The following is a 16,051-nucleotide window of genomic DNA, read 5'->3' as shown; positions in this document are numbered from 1 at the left end:
TCAGAGAATGAGAAGAGAGAAAATGAAGCATTTCCCATGCTCACTTCCAGACTTCCAGAGGCAGAGGTAATCTCTTTCCTACTAAGGGAAAAGCCCTTAGTAGGAAAAGTCCAGAGCGGGGAGACTGGAGGCTTGGAGGGTCCCACTATTAAGGGAGATTCAAGACCAGTGATTAAAAACTAGAGATTAGGAAAGTAGGAAGAACAGAAAAACTAGGGAAAGACAACTGGAAGAAACATTCCAGAAAGAGAGGGGCAAAGAAAAAGCTCACAACAGAGGGCAAAGGACAGCCCCTGTGCACCTTCAAGGGCAGCAGAGAGTGGCTGAAGGCAGTGAATGATCTAAGTAACACAATAATGGAAACAGGCTGCAAAACAGGGGGATGTAACCTCCTGTCAGACATCCCCCACGCTAGTCTGGAACACAGCATGAGGCTGGATCCCAGCAGCAGCACTCGCCTCCTGCCATCCCAGCACACCCAGGTGTGGTTTGTAATGCACATTTTATCCTTGCACCACCCTGGGTAAGAGAACGGAGAATAACCACCAAACCAACACTTTTACCACCATCCCAGATAGTTAGTTCATATAGCAACTGGATAAGAGTTAATGTTTCCACATTTCTTTTTCAGTTTGCTCTTTTACAGGAAAAGAAAAATCACTGAATAGGAAACTCTTTAAAGATTGTATATGCAAAGTCAGGCATAAGGCACTAAATATCTAGATTGAAGTTGTCTGTACAACCTTTAGCTTTTATGGTAAAAAGAAACCTAAATTATTTTAAAGTGTAAGGTATAATGTTTTGAGATTTATAAAAAGGTTTCTAAGTATAACTGAAATGACTTCATTAAAATAAGCAATAACTTCCACATTTGCAGCAGGTTATAAAGGAGAGGAAGGCTCTAATCCATGTGTTGCTTCATTGAACATGAAAAGAACCAGGTCACTAACCTCTAATCAAAAATGGAAAACACATTGTTTTGAAATACAAATGCTAGGAGTTCCCTTTTTTCCTGTGACAGATAAGTGAAACAAGAAGTCAGCTACTTTTTTGAAAAGAGGAATTTTGCCAGTGGTTTTGATTTACATAGCTCTCAAGTTTGCTGAAACTGTTAAAGCTTCAACCAGGAAATTGTTTCTTTGTTTAGGTCTTAAAGGATGAGACTATATTTTTAATATTCAGGTCATGCTTTAGTTTCTAAGAAAAAAAAATCTACTACTAAGAAAATGTAACTGTTTACCACTCAGATGTTGAACATGTCTCACTGATAGTCAGCCAAGGAACTCCAACATATGATATCATGGCTTTAACTCCAGTTTCTGGTGTTGGTTTTTAATTTCCTCAGCATCAAGTGGCAGAAATCAAAAGCATCTAAAGATCCTGGGTTTTTTACTCAGATTTTGAAGTTGTGACCTCGCTTTTCCAACCAGTTAAGCCGTAAACTGAAGTTAAGCCTCTGCTACAAACCATAGGTCCTTTGCTTAGCTGTATATGAAAGCCTGGTCAGTGGTCCCTGGTAACCTACCCTACCTGAAAAGACACCTGCTCATCAGAATATCTGAACTTTTCAGAATGACAAGAGGAGGCAGAGAGTAGTTTTGGCCTATTTTCCTCCTTATACTGCTTTTTACTTTACCAAAACTTCATTTTCATGTTAGCCTCTCTACCCTTTGCCTCCTTTTAATATTTTGTGTCATGGGAGGGAAGGGACCAACAGTAAGTAAAGAACCAAGCACGCATCCCAAATGCTACACAAATAATGGTGTGGCCAGAAGGCGTGTGCCTCTTCCTCCAAGCCACAGCAAGGCAATTCTGGATCCCTGTGTGGGCATTTCCCAGTGCATGCACACAGCTGCTTCCCCTTGAGCTCAGGGGTATCAGGCCAGGCTGACACTCCTGGCTGGAGTCAGCTCCCTGGTACAGTTCTACTTAAATCATAAATAAGCTCCTTTGGTTTTTCACATCTGTCTTGGCTCCTCTGACTTGCCCAGACATGGGCCTTCTATTGACATCCACACTGAAGAAAGGCCAGCTGCTTCATGAGGACTTGGTAATGGCTGAGTAGCCTGCCTGCTTTCCTTCTTGGTACAACTGGTATGACCTTCACATCAGAACTGGACTCTTAGGAGTCCCCACAAATCCTAACATTTAAGTCCAACATACACGTGGCATTAATTCTATATCTCTTCACTTCATCTTGGAAGCAAACCACCTTTTATCTTATAACCACTTTTCTAGTAAATAATCCTGCATGTGACCACTACTTATTTCCAGCCTCTGGCAATCAAATTTAATGGGCAAGTTCCGAGGCTCAGCAAGCATCCTAGGGACAAGTCACCTACTGCACAGCCTCGGGACTGCATCAGCACTATATACCCTGCTGCTGAGTGAGGCACTGGGACAGCGCTGGAACAGCTACATCTCCTCCTGTGTACTGCTTCCACTGAGTAGAAGGGGATGGAAAAGAGATAACTGGCATAATTTAAAAATTCAGCTGGAAAATAAGTTGTCACTCTTTTTTCTTAAAAAAAAATTGGGAAAAACAGAACTACTTTTTTTTTCTCTTTTTTTTTTTTTTTTTTTTTTTTCCCCCCCAGCAGAAAGTGTTCCAACCACTGAGGGCACCTCACCAGCACCGAGTTTCTAACTCTCGATCAGCTGCACACGGCTGCCACCTCCTGGCACAAATCTGATCTCTTGTGGTCCCAGAAGGTGCAGACTCCGTCTCTGGCAGGTCAGTGCCTATCGAGCCAGCTGCAGGCAGACCCATGCAGTTCTCAAAAATGCTTCCTCCCTTGTTATACCGTCTCTGGCAGGTCAGTGCCTATCGAGCCAGCTGCAGGCAGACCCATCTCAAAAATGCTTCCTCCCTTGTTATATATGTTATCCTTACTTTGACAGGAAAGTTAACTCTTTATTTTCTGTCAACCATGCCAAAAAAGTGACAATTAAAATTACTTACTCACAAGGATGGGTTAATCTTCCCCCTAAAACTACAGCCAAACACTCAAAACTATGCTTCAGTCAGCTCCCTTTTGGTAGTTACCTCTCTCTGTAATCTCTTTACAGCTGTTCTGCCTTATTGGTCACACTAATGACTTTTGCAAGTCTAGCCACCTAGAGGGATGAGCCTGGAATGGATATGGGGTTAGTCCACTCTGCCTGCAGAGCCAGCTCATCAGCCAGGCCTATGGAGTCTCACTACTGAACTAGATTAGCTAAAGGAGGAAACGCATAATCTGGGATGCTTCCTGGTTTTGATGGAGGAGGGTGGGAAGAAAAAAAGCTGCTACCTCAGAACAATTTTGCAGTTGGCCAAGGGTTGGGCCACATGCAAGAATTCAGTCCTGTCGTACTGCTGATGACTGAAAGAGCCCTGTGGCAGAGGTAATGGTTGATTGCACTCAGGGCTTGTACATCTTGTACTGTTTTAATTCTCCTCTATTTATCTTTGTCTCCCAAACTGCCAAAACTTCCAAAACTATGATATATATGTCTTTAATAATGATTGATTTGTGATTCTCTAGCACATCTCTTGATAAATATTCTCAAATATGAAAATACATGTAGTCAAAAGTACTAAGTATTAGCCAGGATTTATAGTCAGACATCTATAATCATGCAACTTACCATTTTCATAGATCTCCTCAAAACAGGATGAAACACACCCCAAAAACCAGCAGGATCCCATTTATCCAAGTTGCTTAGATAACATCAGGTTTTGTTTAAAGTACATTTACCTTAGCACCACCTAATAAAGAATCCACTGAACTTAAAAACCTGAACAGGCCCATTACGAAGAGTCAAAAGAAAGGGAACAGTCTTAGTATAATACAAAGTTTATATGGGACTAGATTAATTCTTTCTTTTCAATATAGAGCTGCTTTATCAGGCAACACTATTCCATATCCTGCTGGAGTAACAAAGACTAGATACCTACTTGCAGAGCATCAGAGCACCTTTAGGCTGAATCCCAGCAGCATCAGAACATTTTCTTCACCAGACTGCACTAGCATCTTCCTCCATAAAATATAATGTTCTAAATATCTACATGTATATATATATCTGTATAAATACCATGTTCTAAATTCTTCTAGCAAGCATCAAACAGGTTCTGTAGAACTATGCTAAATTAGCACAGCTGCCTGTTGAAAACTGAAGTTTCCCCCAGCACACAGCTGCATACCAACCTGATGTTCAGCCACGACAGCATGGGGGTTGTACCTCCACCAACAATCCACACAGTGAAAAACACGATGAGCAGAGTTGTTGAGAACATCATTTGGTGGGAGTAGGTAGCAGTATCTCGTATAGCCAGAGCAAATGCCATGGCTCCCCTGAGACCTAGCAGAAAGAATGAAATGGCACAGCTTCAGAGGTGCAGACGTGACTGTGGATAGCACAGCACCTTTCCTCGCTCCCTCCCACAAAGTGTCAGGCAGAAAGCACTGGGCTACAGCAGCTTTTAATTTCCTTAGATTCCCTGATAAATTGTGCCCTGGAATAATTTATAACAGAATGTCATAACTCTCCTGGTTTCCTATAACTTATAGAATCCACAAGTGCTGTGAAAAGGTGTAAATACTTCCAGAAACTAACAGGAAAGGAAAACAGAAACAAACAAGTTGTGAACAGCAGCAAAACATTATGTGTCAAGCAGCTCCCTGAATCCAGGTGAAAATTCAAACTTTTCCAGTTGAATCCATAATTGAAATGTGAGTTCTTGATCTGACATTTTTATCAGCTATAAAAATATTCTAGTTAATTACATGGTCACAGGCAGACTGCATCTTTCCTCCTCTCCTCTGCTCCCAGTTATGAAACTTCAGTAGCAAGAGCAAGCCATGGCATTTGACCACCTGCAGACTTCTTATGTAGAGGAATCACAGGATGGTTAAGGTTTTAAGGAACCCCTGAAATTCATCTGGTCCAATTCCCCTCTTCGAATAACCCCTGCTCAACCTGCAGGAGGTTGCACAGGACCATGTCCAGATGGCTTTTGAATATCTCCATGGATGGAGATGCTACAACCACTCTGGACAATTTGTACAATGTCTGGACATAGTAAAAAAGGTTTCCTGATGTTCAAACAAAACTTCGTGTGTTCCAGTTTGTGCCCATTACCTCTGGACCTGGCACAGGGCACCACTGAAAACAGCCTGGCTCTATCCTCTTTGGTACAGAGGATTCCCTGGAACTTCTTTTGGATGCACATGTTTAGACACACAATACATAATTTGCCTCAAATTACAAGCTAAAACAGTTGTCTATGTGATAGAAATTACAAGGCAATTTAAGTCAAATACCTTTGGCCAACTAAATGGGAAAGGGTACCCATAAATACACCTCAATTTTCTCAGCAGGTGTCTGTTTCTGCACAATGTGAACATCCTCTCAGCTAGAAATAACCTTTTGGAAGAGATACAGCCCAATTCTCCCATGTCCTTCACAAGCACTTCAAATGAAAATGCTCTATTCCCAGCATGAGGTGCTGCCTGCTGTGAGCAGGCAGCATTTTGAGATGTCACCCACCCCAGACACGGCACACTTGCTGTAAAGGCTGAAAGACACATGATGGCATGCTGCAATAAGCAGTATTAAGCCTTCCCTTTAGGATGCATCAATGTGGATCACAAAAACAGAAGGTAGTAGAGTCAATTGCTTATGAGTTAAAATTAAGATTTTTTTCATTGCCCAGAATTTTTGCTCTTACCTGAAAACATCATCATGTGCTGAAAGCTCCAGCTGATCTTATGCCTTCTGCCCAAATTCAACAAGAAGGAGAGGGGGTAGATATGTGCAGCTCTGCCCAAAAAGATTGCAACCTGTTTGCAGCTGAGAGTTAAGGATTTCTTCTTCCTGAGGTATGCAGTTTTTGGTATCCTACATGAAGCTTTTGTTTTAGTGAGAGATTTACATCATGATATCTTCTTTCTATAGCTGTGTATCTAAAGCAGACTTTCCCCAATTTTATGCAACTTCCATTCAAAAGCAATTGCACAGAATGGAAGTTTTTACTAATATAACTAAATTTTTAGATGCACAGCGAAATTATATCTAGTGTTAAACTTATCAATTGTACAAATTAAGGCTTTACTTTGAAAATTCACACTTTAAACAATTACGACCAGCACCATTCAATTCTGAGTTTTGGAACAACAGAAATGCAGCCCTGTGTACAGAGGGGAAACCAACTTAGGACCAGCAAGTGGCCACCCCATTATGACTCCTGCAGAGGCAAAATATCCTAATGGCTAGCAAACACCAGTACAGAGTTACTAAGAATATAAATCCAAAAGCCATTTGTCAGCACTAGAATAAAGTTGAAAAAGAATAGGTAAAGGACTGCAGAAATTCATGACAGTAAGTGGTAAGAACCCCCACTGTGGTGCAAAACATCCAGTGGTTCCAGTGAAGAAGCAGAAAGCTGAAAACACTCTCCACTGTATAAGGAGTACTTTGGGAAAAATTAGAGTGGTGGACTGAAATCCTGTAAAATGCCAACACGGCCAGAAGCCAAACAAACACTGATCGTTTCCTGCTGGCATGGGAACATTAGAAGAATAATGCTTCTCCCATGGAAAAGAAAGAGAGTATAAGAGCTCTGGACACCACTGGCCGGACACCACTTTACTTTAGCCACAGCTAAAGTAAAGCAATACTATCAGCAGGGAATATCTCTAGGAAAATCAGATTTTGATTATTACTTTGTACAATAACTCTCACAATCCAAGCAAATTTTCCACCAGTCCTTTTGAGAACTACAGAAATCAGACATCAGAAGCCATCAAGATTAATGTATGTAGGATAATAGCTAAGATTTTGCCAAGGATGCTGAGGCTCTAGCTCTGTCTTTACGTTCCAGCCTTTCACTTTCAACAACTGGTGATGTCTCTACATTTCACCTCTTCAAGTTGTAAACTCAGTGGGGACCACAGGTGTTGAGTAAAACACAGGTGCTAGTACTAGTTGCCCTCCTCACAAAGGTAGAAAAGTACTCAACAGGCAACAAAGCTTTAGTGGTAGAAAAAGATGTGGAAAATGTATTAAAAGCCAAGTAGGTAGAGAAACAACTACTGAAAACAAACCCAGGGCAGACAGCACAAATTGAGAAAAGATGGCAGGCCACTCTAAGCATTAAAAAATTGCATTGTTTAGTATACCAAGTGCAACTATTCTGTTCATATCTTTATCCAACGTCTGCCGGGCTCTAGAACATTTATTAGGTCAGAAAAGTGGACATGAGTGACACAGGAGAAAATTTATTACTGTTCCAGAAAAAAAGTGAATGGCCAAAGGAAAATAAAACCAAATGTGGTAAATCCTGAGAAGTAGAACAGAAAACAATAGAAAGAAGAAAAAATAAGTACATCTCATACATGGCCATCTTTATGTGTCCTTTTACAGGGTTTACCTCCATGGCCAACAGCCCTACTCCTACAGCAGGCAGAGGGAAATGAAGACTGGGAAACTAGTTCCCATTTCTTCGTGCACACTTATAATTCTGCTGAATATTCAAGCAACCAGGAATATAGTGAGGAGAGAGTTAGACAATTCATCTCAATGGGGCAGGATGCAGAGCTTACATGACTGTGACTGCCACAAAGTGTTCTGTTCTGGAGAATTTGAGAGTCAGGTACCATGTCAACCAGAGACAATGGCAGAACCTTTAATCGTGTACCCTTCATGTAATGGTCTGTACCCCAGTTCTGCTCCCTTCTCCTCCCATCACCTGAGATGCTGACCTCTGGGGAATTGCTCAGAGATAAATACATAAAAAGGAATGTGGGTGAATAGATTGATTTTGCCCCTTACTTTCTCAAGGGGCCACTGGAAGTGGAGAGAAGAATTAATCCTTTTGTAGGTCTCCAAAGTTCAAATACAAGAACAACACAAGCAGCTAGCCAAAGCATGCAGTAAATTTTATTTATCTAGTAAAATTATATGGCTTCTAAGATTCAGGTACAGAGCCAACAACTATGTGGCACAGAGGCCTTAGGGCTTAGATGTAAGATGTAACCAAGATTTTTCTCAAAATTATTGTGCCTGCAAGATATTAGGAAAACTTAGGCCAGCCACCATTCTCTGTTTGGCAAAGCCAACAGACATCACAAGTTTTTGGGCTCATAAGAAAATAGAGAAACCTCACACAATGTGAAAAAGGATACAAAAGCTCCAATAATGAAAACTGGGCTGAATATGTGCTTCTGGAAAGTAAACAGTGCCAAGCCCATATAAGAAAATATGAAGTTCTCAGCCAGGAAGTGCAATACCTCAAAGAGCTAGAGAGAAAACCATCACATGTTAAAGGACAAGTTAAAAAGATGCTGTAAAAATAAAAGTACATGGACTACTAAACAAAAGTACATGGACTACTACAGCAATGCACTGTAAAAAAGGCAAAAGACATCCTTGCCTGCTTAGTGCGACTTCTTGATTCAACTGACAAGTTATTGTACGTATAATGTGCCTGGGTAATTCCACAGAAGAGGACAGCCACCACACCTGTGAACAGAACCACATGTAAAAATCAGTCTGTTTACTGCCAGCTCACCACAATTTCCCTTCACCAGCTCCATTTAATTTATACATCATTCTTAACCTTGATATTTTTTGACTCTTCCACTCAAGTGAGTGAGATACCAGATTAGGGAGATGATGTCTGAACCAAACCATTGCCTTTGTTACACAGTGAGCTGCAGCTTCAACATTAAACAGAAGGCAAAAAACCCCAACAACCCAACTTTAGGCACAATCATATTTCTCATTGAAAAGATTTAGTGAGAAAGTGGAAAAATGGCTGCTGAGGTGGACTTCTGTGCTTGAATTCAAGCAACTCACCAGTAAATCCACATGCTTCTGCAAGCAAGAAAGTGCTCCAGGACATCAAGAAGAAGAGAGCCGTTTCCAGCAGGGGGAAGCAGTGCAACTTGGTAAACTTTGTCACGTTAAGTCACTTGTTAAGGGATCAAAAGGAAATCCTTTGTCTTCTCTGTTCTCAGTACTTCTGAAAAACACTTTTATGTACTAACAGCCCATGCTTGTTGGAAAACAAAACACTTTTGATGCTGAAAAACGTAAATTCCAACACATGAAGGCAAAATTCAGACTCAAATTGCAACAATCAGTTTTGGTTATTTTTGTTGTATGTCCATAACAAAGTGTGGCTCCGCCTCTTAGAAGTAATATTATCTTATTCTGTGTTCCCTTTGAAGTGCTAGCAAGGAAGGGATATTTACCTGCTGTTCTTTTTAGACTGTGTGTGCCTTGGCTTTTCAGGGGATTGGTGGGGGAGTTATGTTTTGTTCACCCTGCCAACCTCAATTACGAGTCCCACTCCCACCTTCAAATAAAGCATAAAACCCATTCAAAATCATTTAATTTACACAGCTGCTCTTGACTACAGCAACCCTAAGATAAACAAGAATTTTTGTTTTCAGGTTTGTTAATAAGTCTTTTCCAGCAAGCATGGCTACTTCAGTACTTTTCAGGCAAAACAATTGCTGCCTACAAAATGTATTTCCTCTCCTTGTGCTGATGTGTTTTAGAGAAAAAGCCAACTCCGAGCGCCTCAGTCTTTCAAAGGAAAGAAAAAACAAATTCATCTTGCAGAGGAGAGCAAAACCTGAGGAACATCAAAGCACACACTGAATTAACAATTCATACAGCTACTGAAGGAGCAGAACAGATTTCAGTAGTGTTAAATTTAGCTCTTCACACACTACAAAAAAAGTTGTTCACCTATTTATAGAATCCTTTTCATGCTGTTTTTTACCTGAGCACTACTCTGGCAGCAGGTACTTGCTGAACAGCACTCTGTATCTGAGGTGAGACAGCTATGCACAGTTCACATGAAGGCAATCAGTACCATCTCTCCACTCACTGCTACTTCTTGCTGACATTCTCCGATAACTTGGCAAACATATACTCCAGACACACTTTCAGCCGTGACCTTACTTTGTCAGAAGGTTGCTCTCAAAACAAAGCCCAGAGCATCATTAAAAAAAATTATCTCCATGTTGGCATTATACCAAATATAAAATGCAACATTCTTTTTAAACAGCTGTTAGTTCTGCACAGAAAGCACCTCTAAAACTTCTGAGCTCAGCTGAATTCCTCCCCACCACTTCCTCCAAACAGATCTATTTTCTAAGGTCATGTTTCTGAAGCAGCAACATCCACCATAACAAAAACTGGAACCCATTTCCCCACAGAGTACTCAGATAATCCCAGTGCCTGGCTCAAGGGACATTGATGGCTGCCTATGGAAACTGGATAGCCACAGTCACTCCATGGAAGAGGTTAAACCTTTTTCCCCCGAAGTTAGGCAAGGGGCTTTGTCAGAACCAGTTCTTTATTTCCAGTTTTTTCTGGCAGTTTTGTGACTCAAACTGTTTATTCCCTTTGCTGTTATTGTCAGTAACCACACCAAAAATGTTTCATTAAATCTGAACTGAAAACTTGTGCTCATCATTTTGGAGGAAGCTCAAGGTGACAGAAAGGTAAGAAAACAAACACATTTTATTATTTCATATAATTGATCAAATTGAAATGTTAGCTGAAAGTAAATTATTCTGTTTTTACTTAATTATTTTCTTTATTTGTAGGCCATATATTTGTATTTCACATCTTTTCAACCAGTCAGATGCTGCAATTTAGTAAAAATATACAATGTGGTACTATAATTTAACTATTTTTTTAAAAACACAGACAGCTTGCTGAAAGCCAGAATAAGTCCTTGTATATTATCTGCATAATTTGGAAACTGAGCTTTCTATCTATTCTCAAAGGACAGTGCATGACTGCATGAAACCCCTTACTCAAAGAGGTACAGGTATGGGCACTTCATGGAATATTAACTTAATCCTTAATTTATGAGTTCTAATGAGCTATGAATAGCAAAATGCAAATTTTGTTTGCTTCTAAATCATTGCATGACATTAAGGATGTTTCCAAAAGAAAATAGTCATATAATTAACCAACCGAAGAAAAAGAACAACACAAAACCAAAACAGAACAAAAAGAAAAATATCCCCACCACACAGACAAAATGCCACCACAGAGGCTTTGTTCTGAACAGCCTCACATTACCTTCCAGAGCACAGCCATTAGAAAAAGCAAGGATGGTTGCTGCTTCAGAAGCATAATTTTACAAAGTGGATCTGAATGCATTGCAGCCAAAACCCACAATAACTGCATTTGAGCAGCGAGAGCTAAGGATGGCTGGTAGCCTAAAAGTCAGAGGAGGAATCATGGTTCTGGGTCACACAGATTGCAGATCAGTGGAACTGAGACTGAACATTAAAGCACCGACAGCGTATCTTCCCCATTATACTTAAAGGGTTTCCATTACACAGACAGGTCAAGAAAATCTGTACAGTTCAGACAGTACTGCTTCAGAGTCACAGGGTCATGATCATTGTACAGAACATCACATTTTATCCCTTTCAGGTCAGTGTTCAGAAGCCTAGGCACATCACAGCAGCCTGGGATATGTGCACATCCTAGCAGGATGTATACTAGCCTGTCAGAAAACAAAGACTTCAGCTTGTTCCTGAATAAGCATCATGAAGACAGGTCAAGAAAATCTGTACAGTTCAGACAGTACTGCTTCAGAGTCACAGGGTCATGATCATTGTACAGAACATCACATTTTATCCCTTTCAGGTCAGTGTTCAGAAGCCTAGGCACATCACAGCAGCCTGGGATATGTGCACATATGGCTATACTAGCCTGTCAGAAAGCAAAGACTTCAGCTTGTTCCTGAAGAAGAATCATGACTCCTGGAGTAGGTCGTGGCTGGAGAAGGTCTACTGCCTGAGCCTAAAACAAGACCCACACAAATTCCTTGCTAAGCACCTCAGAGATCTAACCAAATAACAGCAACAAGCATCAAGAGAACAGAATAGATGATGCAAGGCACATCATGTTAAACTCTAACAGAGATAAAATCTTATCCAAGATGTATGACATCAGATTTCTGGCAAAAAAGTTTAAATGCAGGAATCAAAGAATGCTGTGGGGGTCAGAAATAGCTGAGAGATTTTGCTGAAGACAGAATCAAATACCATTTAGCATAGGAGATGTCTTTCAAGACTAATAAAGAAACTAGGTTTTATAACTCCGTAAAAACAAACTAAACATTATTAGGACATGCCTCAGTTTGCTGCAGCAACATCACTAAAACTCTACTATGGTCTCGGTTTTAATGGAAAGGGTTCTGTGGGTACCTGAAATGTCCTCCTATAGAAAAGAAGTCAAATGCATACTGACCACATCTTCACACTCAGAATTAAACAAGCTAGAGTCAATTCTGCTATAACGGGAAACAGGAAGGAAAGCCCTGATAGTACCCATATGTGCCATCTCAGCTGGAATACCAAATATGAAAAAGGATATCAGAGCTGTCACAACCCCTGTCACTGCTCCCATCATGAAAGAACCACTGAATATTCCCAGAAAAACACCAACAGACTTGAAAAATGCAGCAGCATCAAAAGCATGGGTATTTTCACCTGTTGGCTGGTAGGCAACTATAGATCTAGAAAGAGAGAACACAATGACAAGTTAGAAGTGGCATCAGGAAAGATTCTTTCTGTAACAACACTACCTGAGCTAGAGGGAGACAATCCCAGGCTGAAGGTGTATGCATCATTCTGGCCTATGCATGCATTAGAGGCCTTGGAAAATGTTTGCAATGGTTAACAATCCAGCTAAGGGCAATCCATTTAAACTTAATATAATGTTTCTCAGAAAAAGCATTTATTTTAGACAAATGCCAAAAGCAATTTAGTAATTTCAGAGTAGAAATTCCCATAGTTACTTACGAGGATAATACAATGGCAACAGCATCATTCAGCACACTCTCTCCGAACAGAAGGGCATAGAGATCGACATCAGCATGCAGCTCATTAAATATTGCTAGCACGGTAACTACAGAAAGAAAAGAGGAAAACAACACTGCAATGACTGCACGAGCTGTGGAGCAGACTTTCCAGTTTGGCTAAAGCAAGAAAACCCAGGAACTGAAGTACAGGATCAAAACTGAAATGGGAAACCATAGTCAAGTTTGCCTACAAGTAAGCAATTCCTCCACCAGTTTTAGGGCAGCTCCACTAAGAGGTGGCTCTTTTGTCCTCCCATCTGCACGGTGTTCATAGTAAGGCCCCCATGATCAAGGGGCATGGGGCAGACAAAGCCCTTCTACAAAAGCCCTGATATTATTTTGGAACATGTTCCATATAAAACAGTTGTGTAGCTCTTTCTGCTTTTAAAAGCTGTATGGATTGTTGACTCAGGTTTATTATTTCAGCCATTGTAAAATACTACAAATAACCCTAGGTGTTCCCCTAAATATCCATTATGCCACAGGTGTGAATTTCCACATAATTTAAAAAGGACAAGAGTGCTAAATATTTATAATCATTCTTTCAAGAAAATTCTGAGATGAAAGACCATGATCTTGAAGATGTTCCCATATACGCACTTCAAAAATCACAAAGTGATTTTTTGCATAAATTGTATGCAACCACCAGCTGTTCAGAGCTCAGCTCAATCACAGGAGCTACTTCCCATTTTCACACTAATCACCACTAAGCACCTCAAATAAACTGCTCTAAATGTCAAGCTGCATACTTCAGCACTCCCCACCCTGGTCCCTGGCCTTTGCCAACCCTACAAACAGATCTGTCAAATGGAGACTTCCAATGTGAGCCTGCTTGACTCTCTACATAAGGATGTCAACATTACTTGGGCAAAAGCTGAAATTACTTGGCCAGAAAAGCATTCTTCTGCCTTAACTTATAAAACATGGAGTTTATTTGAAAGAGGAATAGAAAATCCCCCTCCTACAGAAGCTAAAAGTTTCAAATATTGCTCTTAAAGTGCCCAGCCCCAAGCAATGTAGCTGAAGAAGGAAGTCCTGCTATCCAGAAAAAGCAACAATTTCATCTATTTACTATCCTAAACTTGATGCACACTTAAAAAGAAGACACTTAACAAAAAATATTTAAGTATTTGAACAGGAGAGTTAGATTTTTCTCCAAATATACCATGATGTCTTGCCAGTTCAGTCATAAATCAGCAGAGAACAGCTTTCAAAATACTCAGAATTTGTATGTATTTCAGAGAAGAGGTTCAGAGATACTAATATGAGATAACTGAAAATAGAGTCCTGTTAATATGCAGCTGAAAATCCTAACAATAAGGTTATTTTGGAAGGTTATTAAAAATGTTCATCAAGCTACCTGGATCAGTGGCAGATATTATCGCTCCAAAGAGGAGGCAGTCTGTATAATAGAACTTATCAGACAGCTGGCCCACCAACTTCATTAGTTTCACAACCCCATACATGAGATTCCTGAAGAGAAAGAAGATAAAGCATTCCAAGTCAAACAATTTCAGACAGACCAAGGGAAAGCACAAGCAACAGTATTTCAGACAGGCTTCTGGATGCTACAGCTCAGTGGAACACTGCCACAGTGTAGCAGAAAGCTCTCAAAGTGAACTTTCCTCTTTTCGCTATGAAGCAAATCAAGCAATATATGATCCAGAAGACATCCCATAAAACCAATAAGTCTGAAATCTTCACACAATTAGCACAGAGTCTACATCTTTCTTCCATTTCCCACCAAGTTTTCTCTGCTCAAAATTCCCCTCAGTATTCTTTCTCCCAACACAATACATAGGCCAAAAGCTCTGAGGTAAGAATGATCTATAATAAGAGATTACTTCTCTAGAGCAATTCTTTGAGAGACAAGCCAAGATCACCAATCCAATTCAGGATTTCTGTTATTCAGAATATCCATACACAAAACACATTAATATGAGCAGGATAAGAGATTGTAGGCAAGCAAATCAACGTGACCAGATATCTTAAACTAAAAGTGTGTGTATATACATACATAAAATATCTGTATGGAGGCAAAGAGAGAGAGTGTTTATCAGCTTAAGCTTTAGTGTAGAGAGGAACTGATATCAGAGTTCACTTACCCAATAATAAAACAAGACACTGCTGTTCCTAAAAAGGCATAAGCCAAAATGGACCCCAAATTCCTGAAAAAGTGTCTCTGCACAAGAAAAAGAGGTTTATATACTTACTTCAGAAAAGTTATATTGCCCATTCAGAACCATGTAGCACACTACTTCACTTGCATCAATACACAGAAGCACACATCTATTTCAGAGAAACATTTCAATTACTGCTATGTAAATTCAATCTAACTTCAGTAAATTGAATAAACCAGATCTGTGCCATGCATTAGACCCTACATGTAGTTTTACAGAAGGCTTTGACAGAAACCAGCACCAATCCAGGGTGTCTTCAAGCAAGATCAGAATCTGGGCTCTTCTGCCATTAGGGGTCTGGCACATCTCCACTGGGATTCAGGGCTAGGTCTGCCTCTCAGCATAATTTACTGCATTTTGGATATTTGAGAAGGACCAAAACAATTCATAACAGAACATCATTTACTTTAAATGAAACTGACATCAATGTCTGGCTAAGTTCAAAGGAAAACAAATCAGCAAAATTAAGTAGGGTTTAATACATTTGTACTCAAAAATATATGTATTTTCTCTTAAAACAATATGACCTAACCATCTCTGGAGGAAATGCAATTTTTCTTACTGTAAGTAAATGCTTGAAAGGAGACTACAATCCTGAACAAATCAGCAATTTCTCATTAAAAAAAAAAAAGGATCTATTCTCCTCAGAAGTTATTGCACTTACTTTTTTCAGGCTATAACCAGCATGAAAAATTATAGGAGGCAATAGAATGTTGAAGAAAACTTCTGGGTCAAATGTTACCTAAAAAAATAAAATATGAAATTTCAATTATAAACAGACATACACAAATTGTTAGAACTTTTCCTCATTCATTTTCTGACAACCACTATTTTTGGTTGATGAAATAGATAAGCTGAGCCTCTAAAACACTGGCCAGGTCTACTTGTATATAGCTGCAGCTCCTATTGGTAAATAGTATCTAGAAAGAACAGGCATTACATTGGTTGCTCGTGATCTGGCAGCAGTCCCAAACACAGTCCCCCA

At 40.0% G+C, this 16,051-nt stretch overlaps 1 protein-coding gene across 2 annotated transcripts in view; it reads right to left on the bottom strand.

The window, feature by feature from the left end:
- The window catches only part of SLC9A7 (solute carrier family 9 member A7), a 69,836-nt gene that overhangs the window by 19,849 nt on the left and 33,936 nt on the right, over nt 1-16,051 (bottom strand). For both annotated transcript variants that reach the window (XM_039725681.1, XM_039725679.1), the window contains exons 3-12: nt 15,731-15,808; nt 14,992-15,068; nt 14,247-14,359; nt 12,828-12,933; nt 12,400-12,541; nt 8,842-8,947; nt 8,417-8,505; nt 8,169-8,282; nt 5,714-5,825; nt 4,191-4,344 (exon numbers count right to left, since the gene is read on the bottom strand). In XM_039725681.1, the coding sequence (XP_039581615.1) occupies nt 4,191-4,344; nt 5,714-5,825; nt 8,169-8,282; nt 8,417-8,505; nt 8,842-8,947; nt 12,400-12,541; nt 12,828-12,933; nt 14,247-14,359; nt 14,992-15,068; nt 15,731-15,808 (1,091 nt within the window). The remainder of the gene's footprint in view (nt 1-4,190; nt 4,345-5,713; nt 5,826-8,168; nt 8,283-8,416; nt 8,506-8,841; nt 8,948-12,399; nt 12,542-12,827; nt 12,934-14,246; nt 14,360-14,991; nt 15,069-15,730; nt 15,809-16,051) is intronic.

This window comes from Passer montanus, unplaced genomic scaffold (assembly GCF_014805655.1).
Source record: "Passer montanus isolate IOZ18808 unplaced genomic scaffold, ASM1480565v1 scaffold56, whole genome shotgun sequence".
Classification (NCBI taxonomy): Eukaryota; Metazoa; Chordata; class Aves; order Passeriformes; family Passeridae; genus Passer; species Passer montanus.
This window is presented reverse-complemented; position numbering and strand designations above follow the sequence as displayed.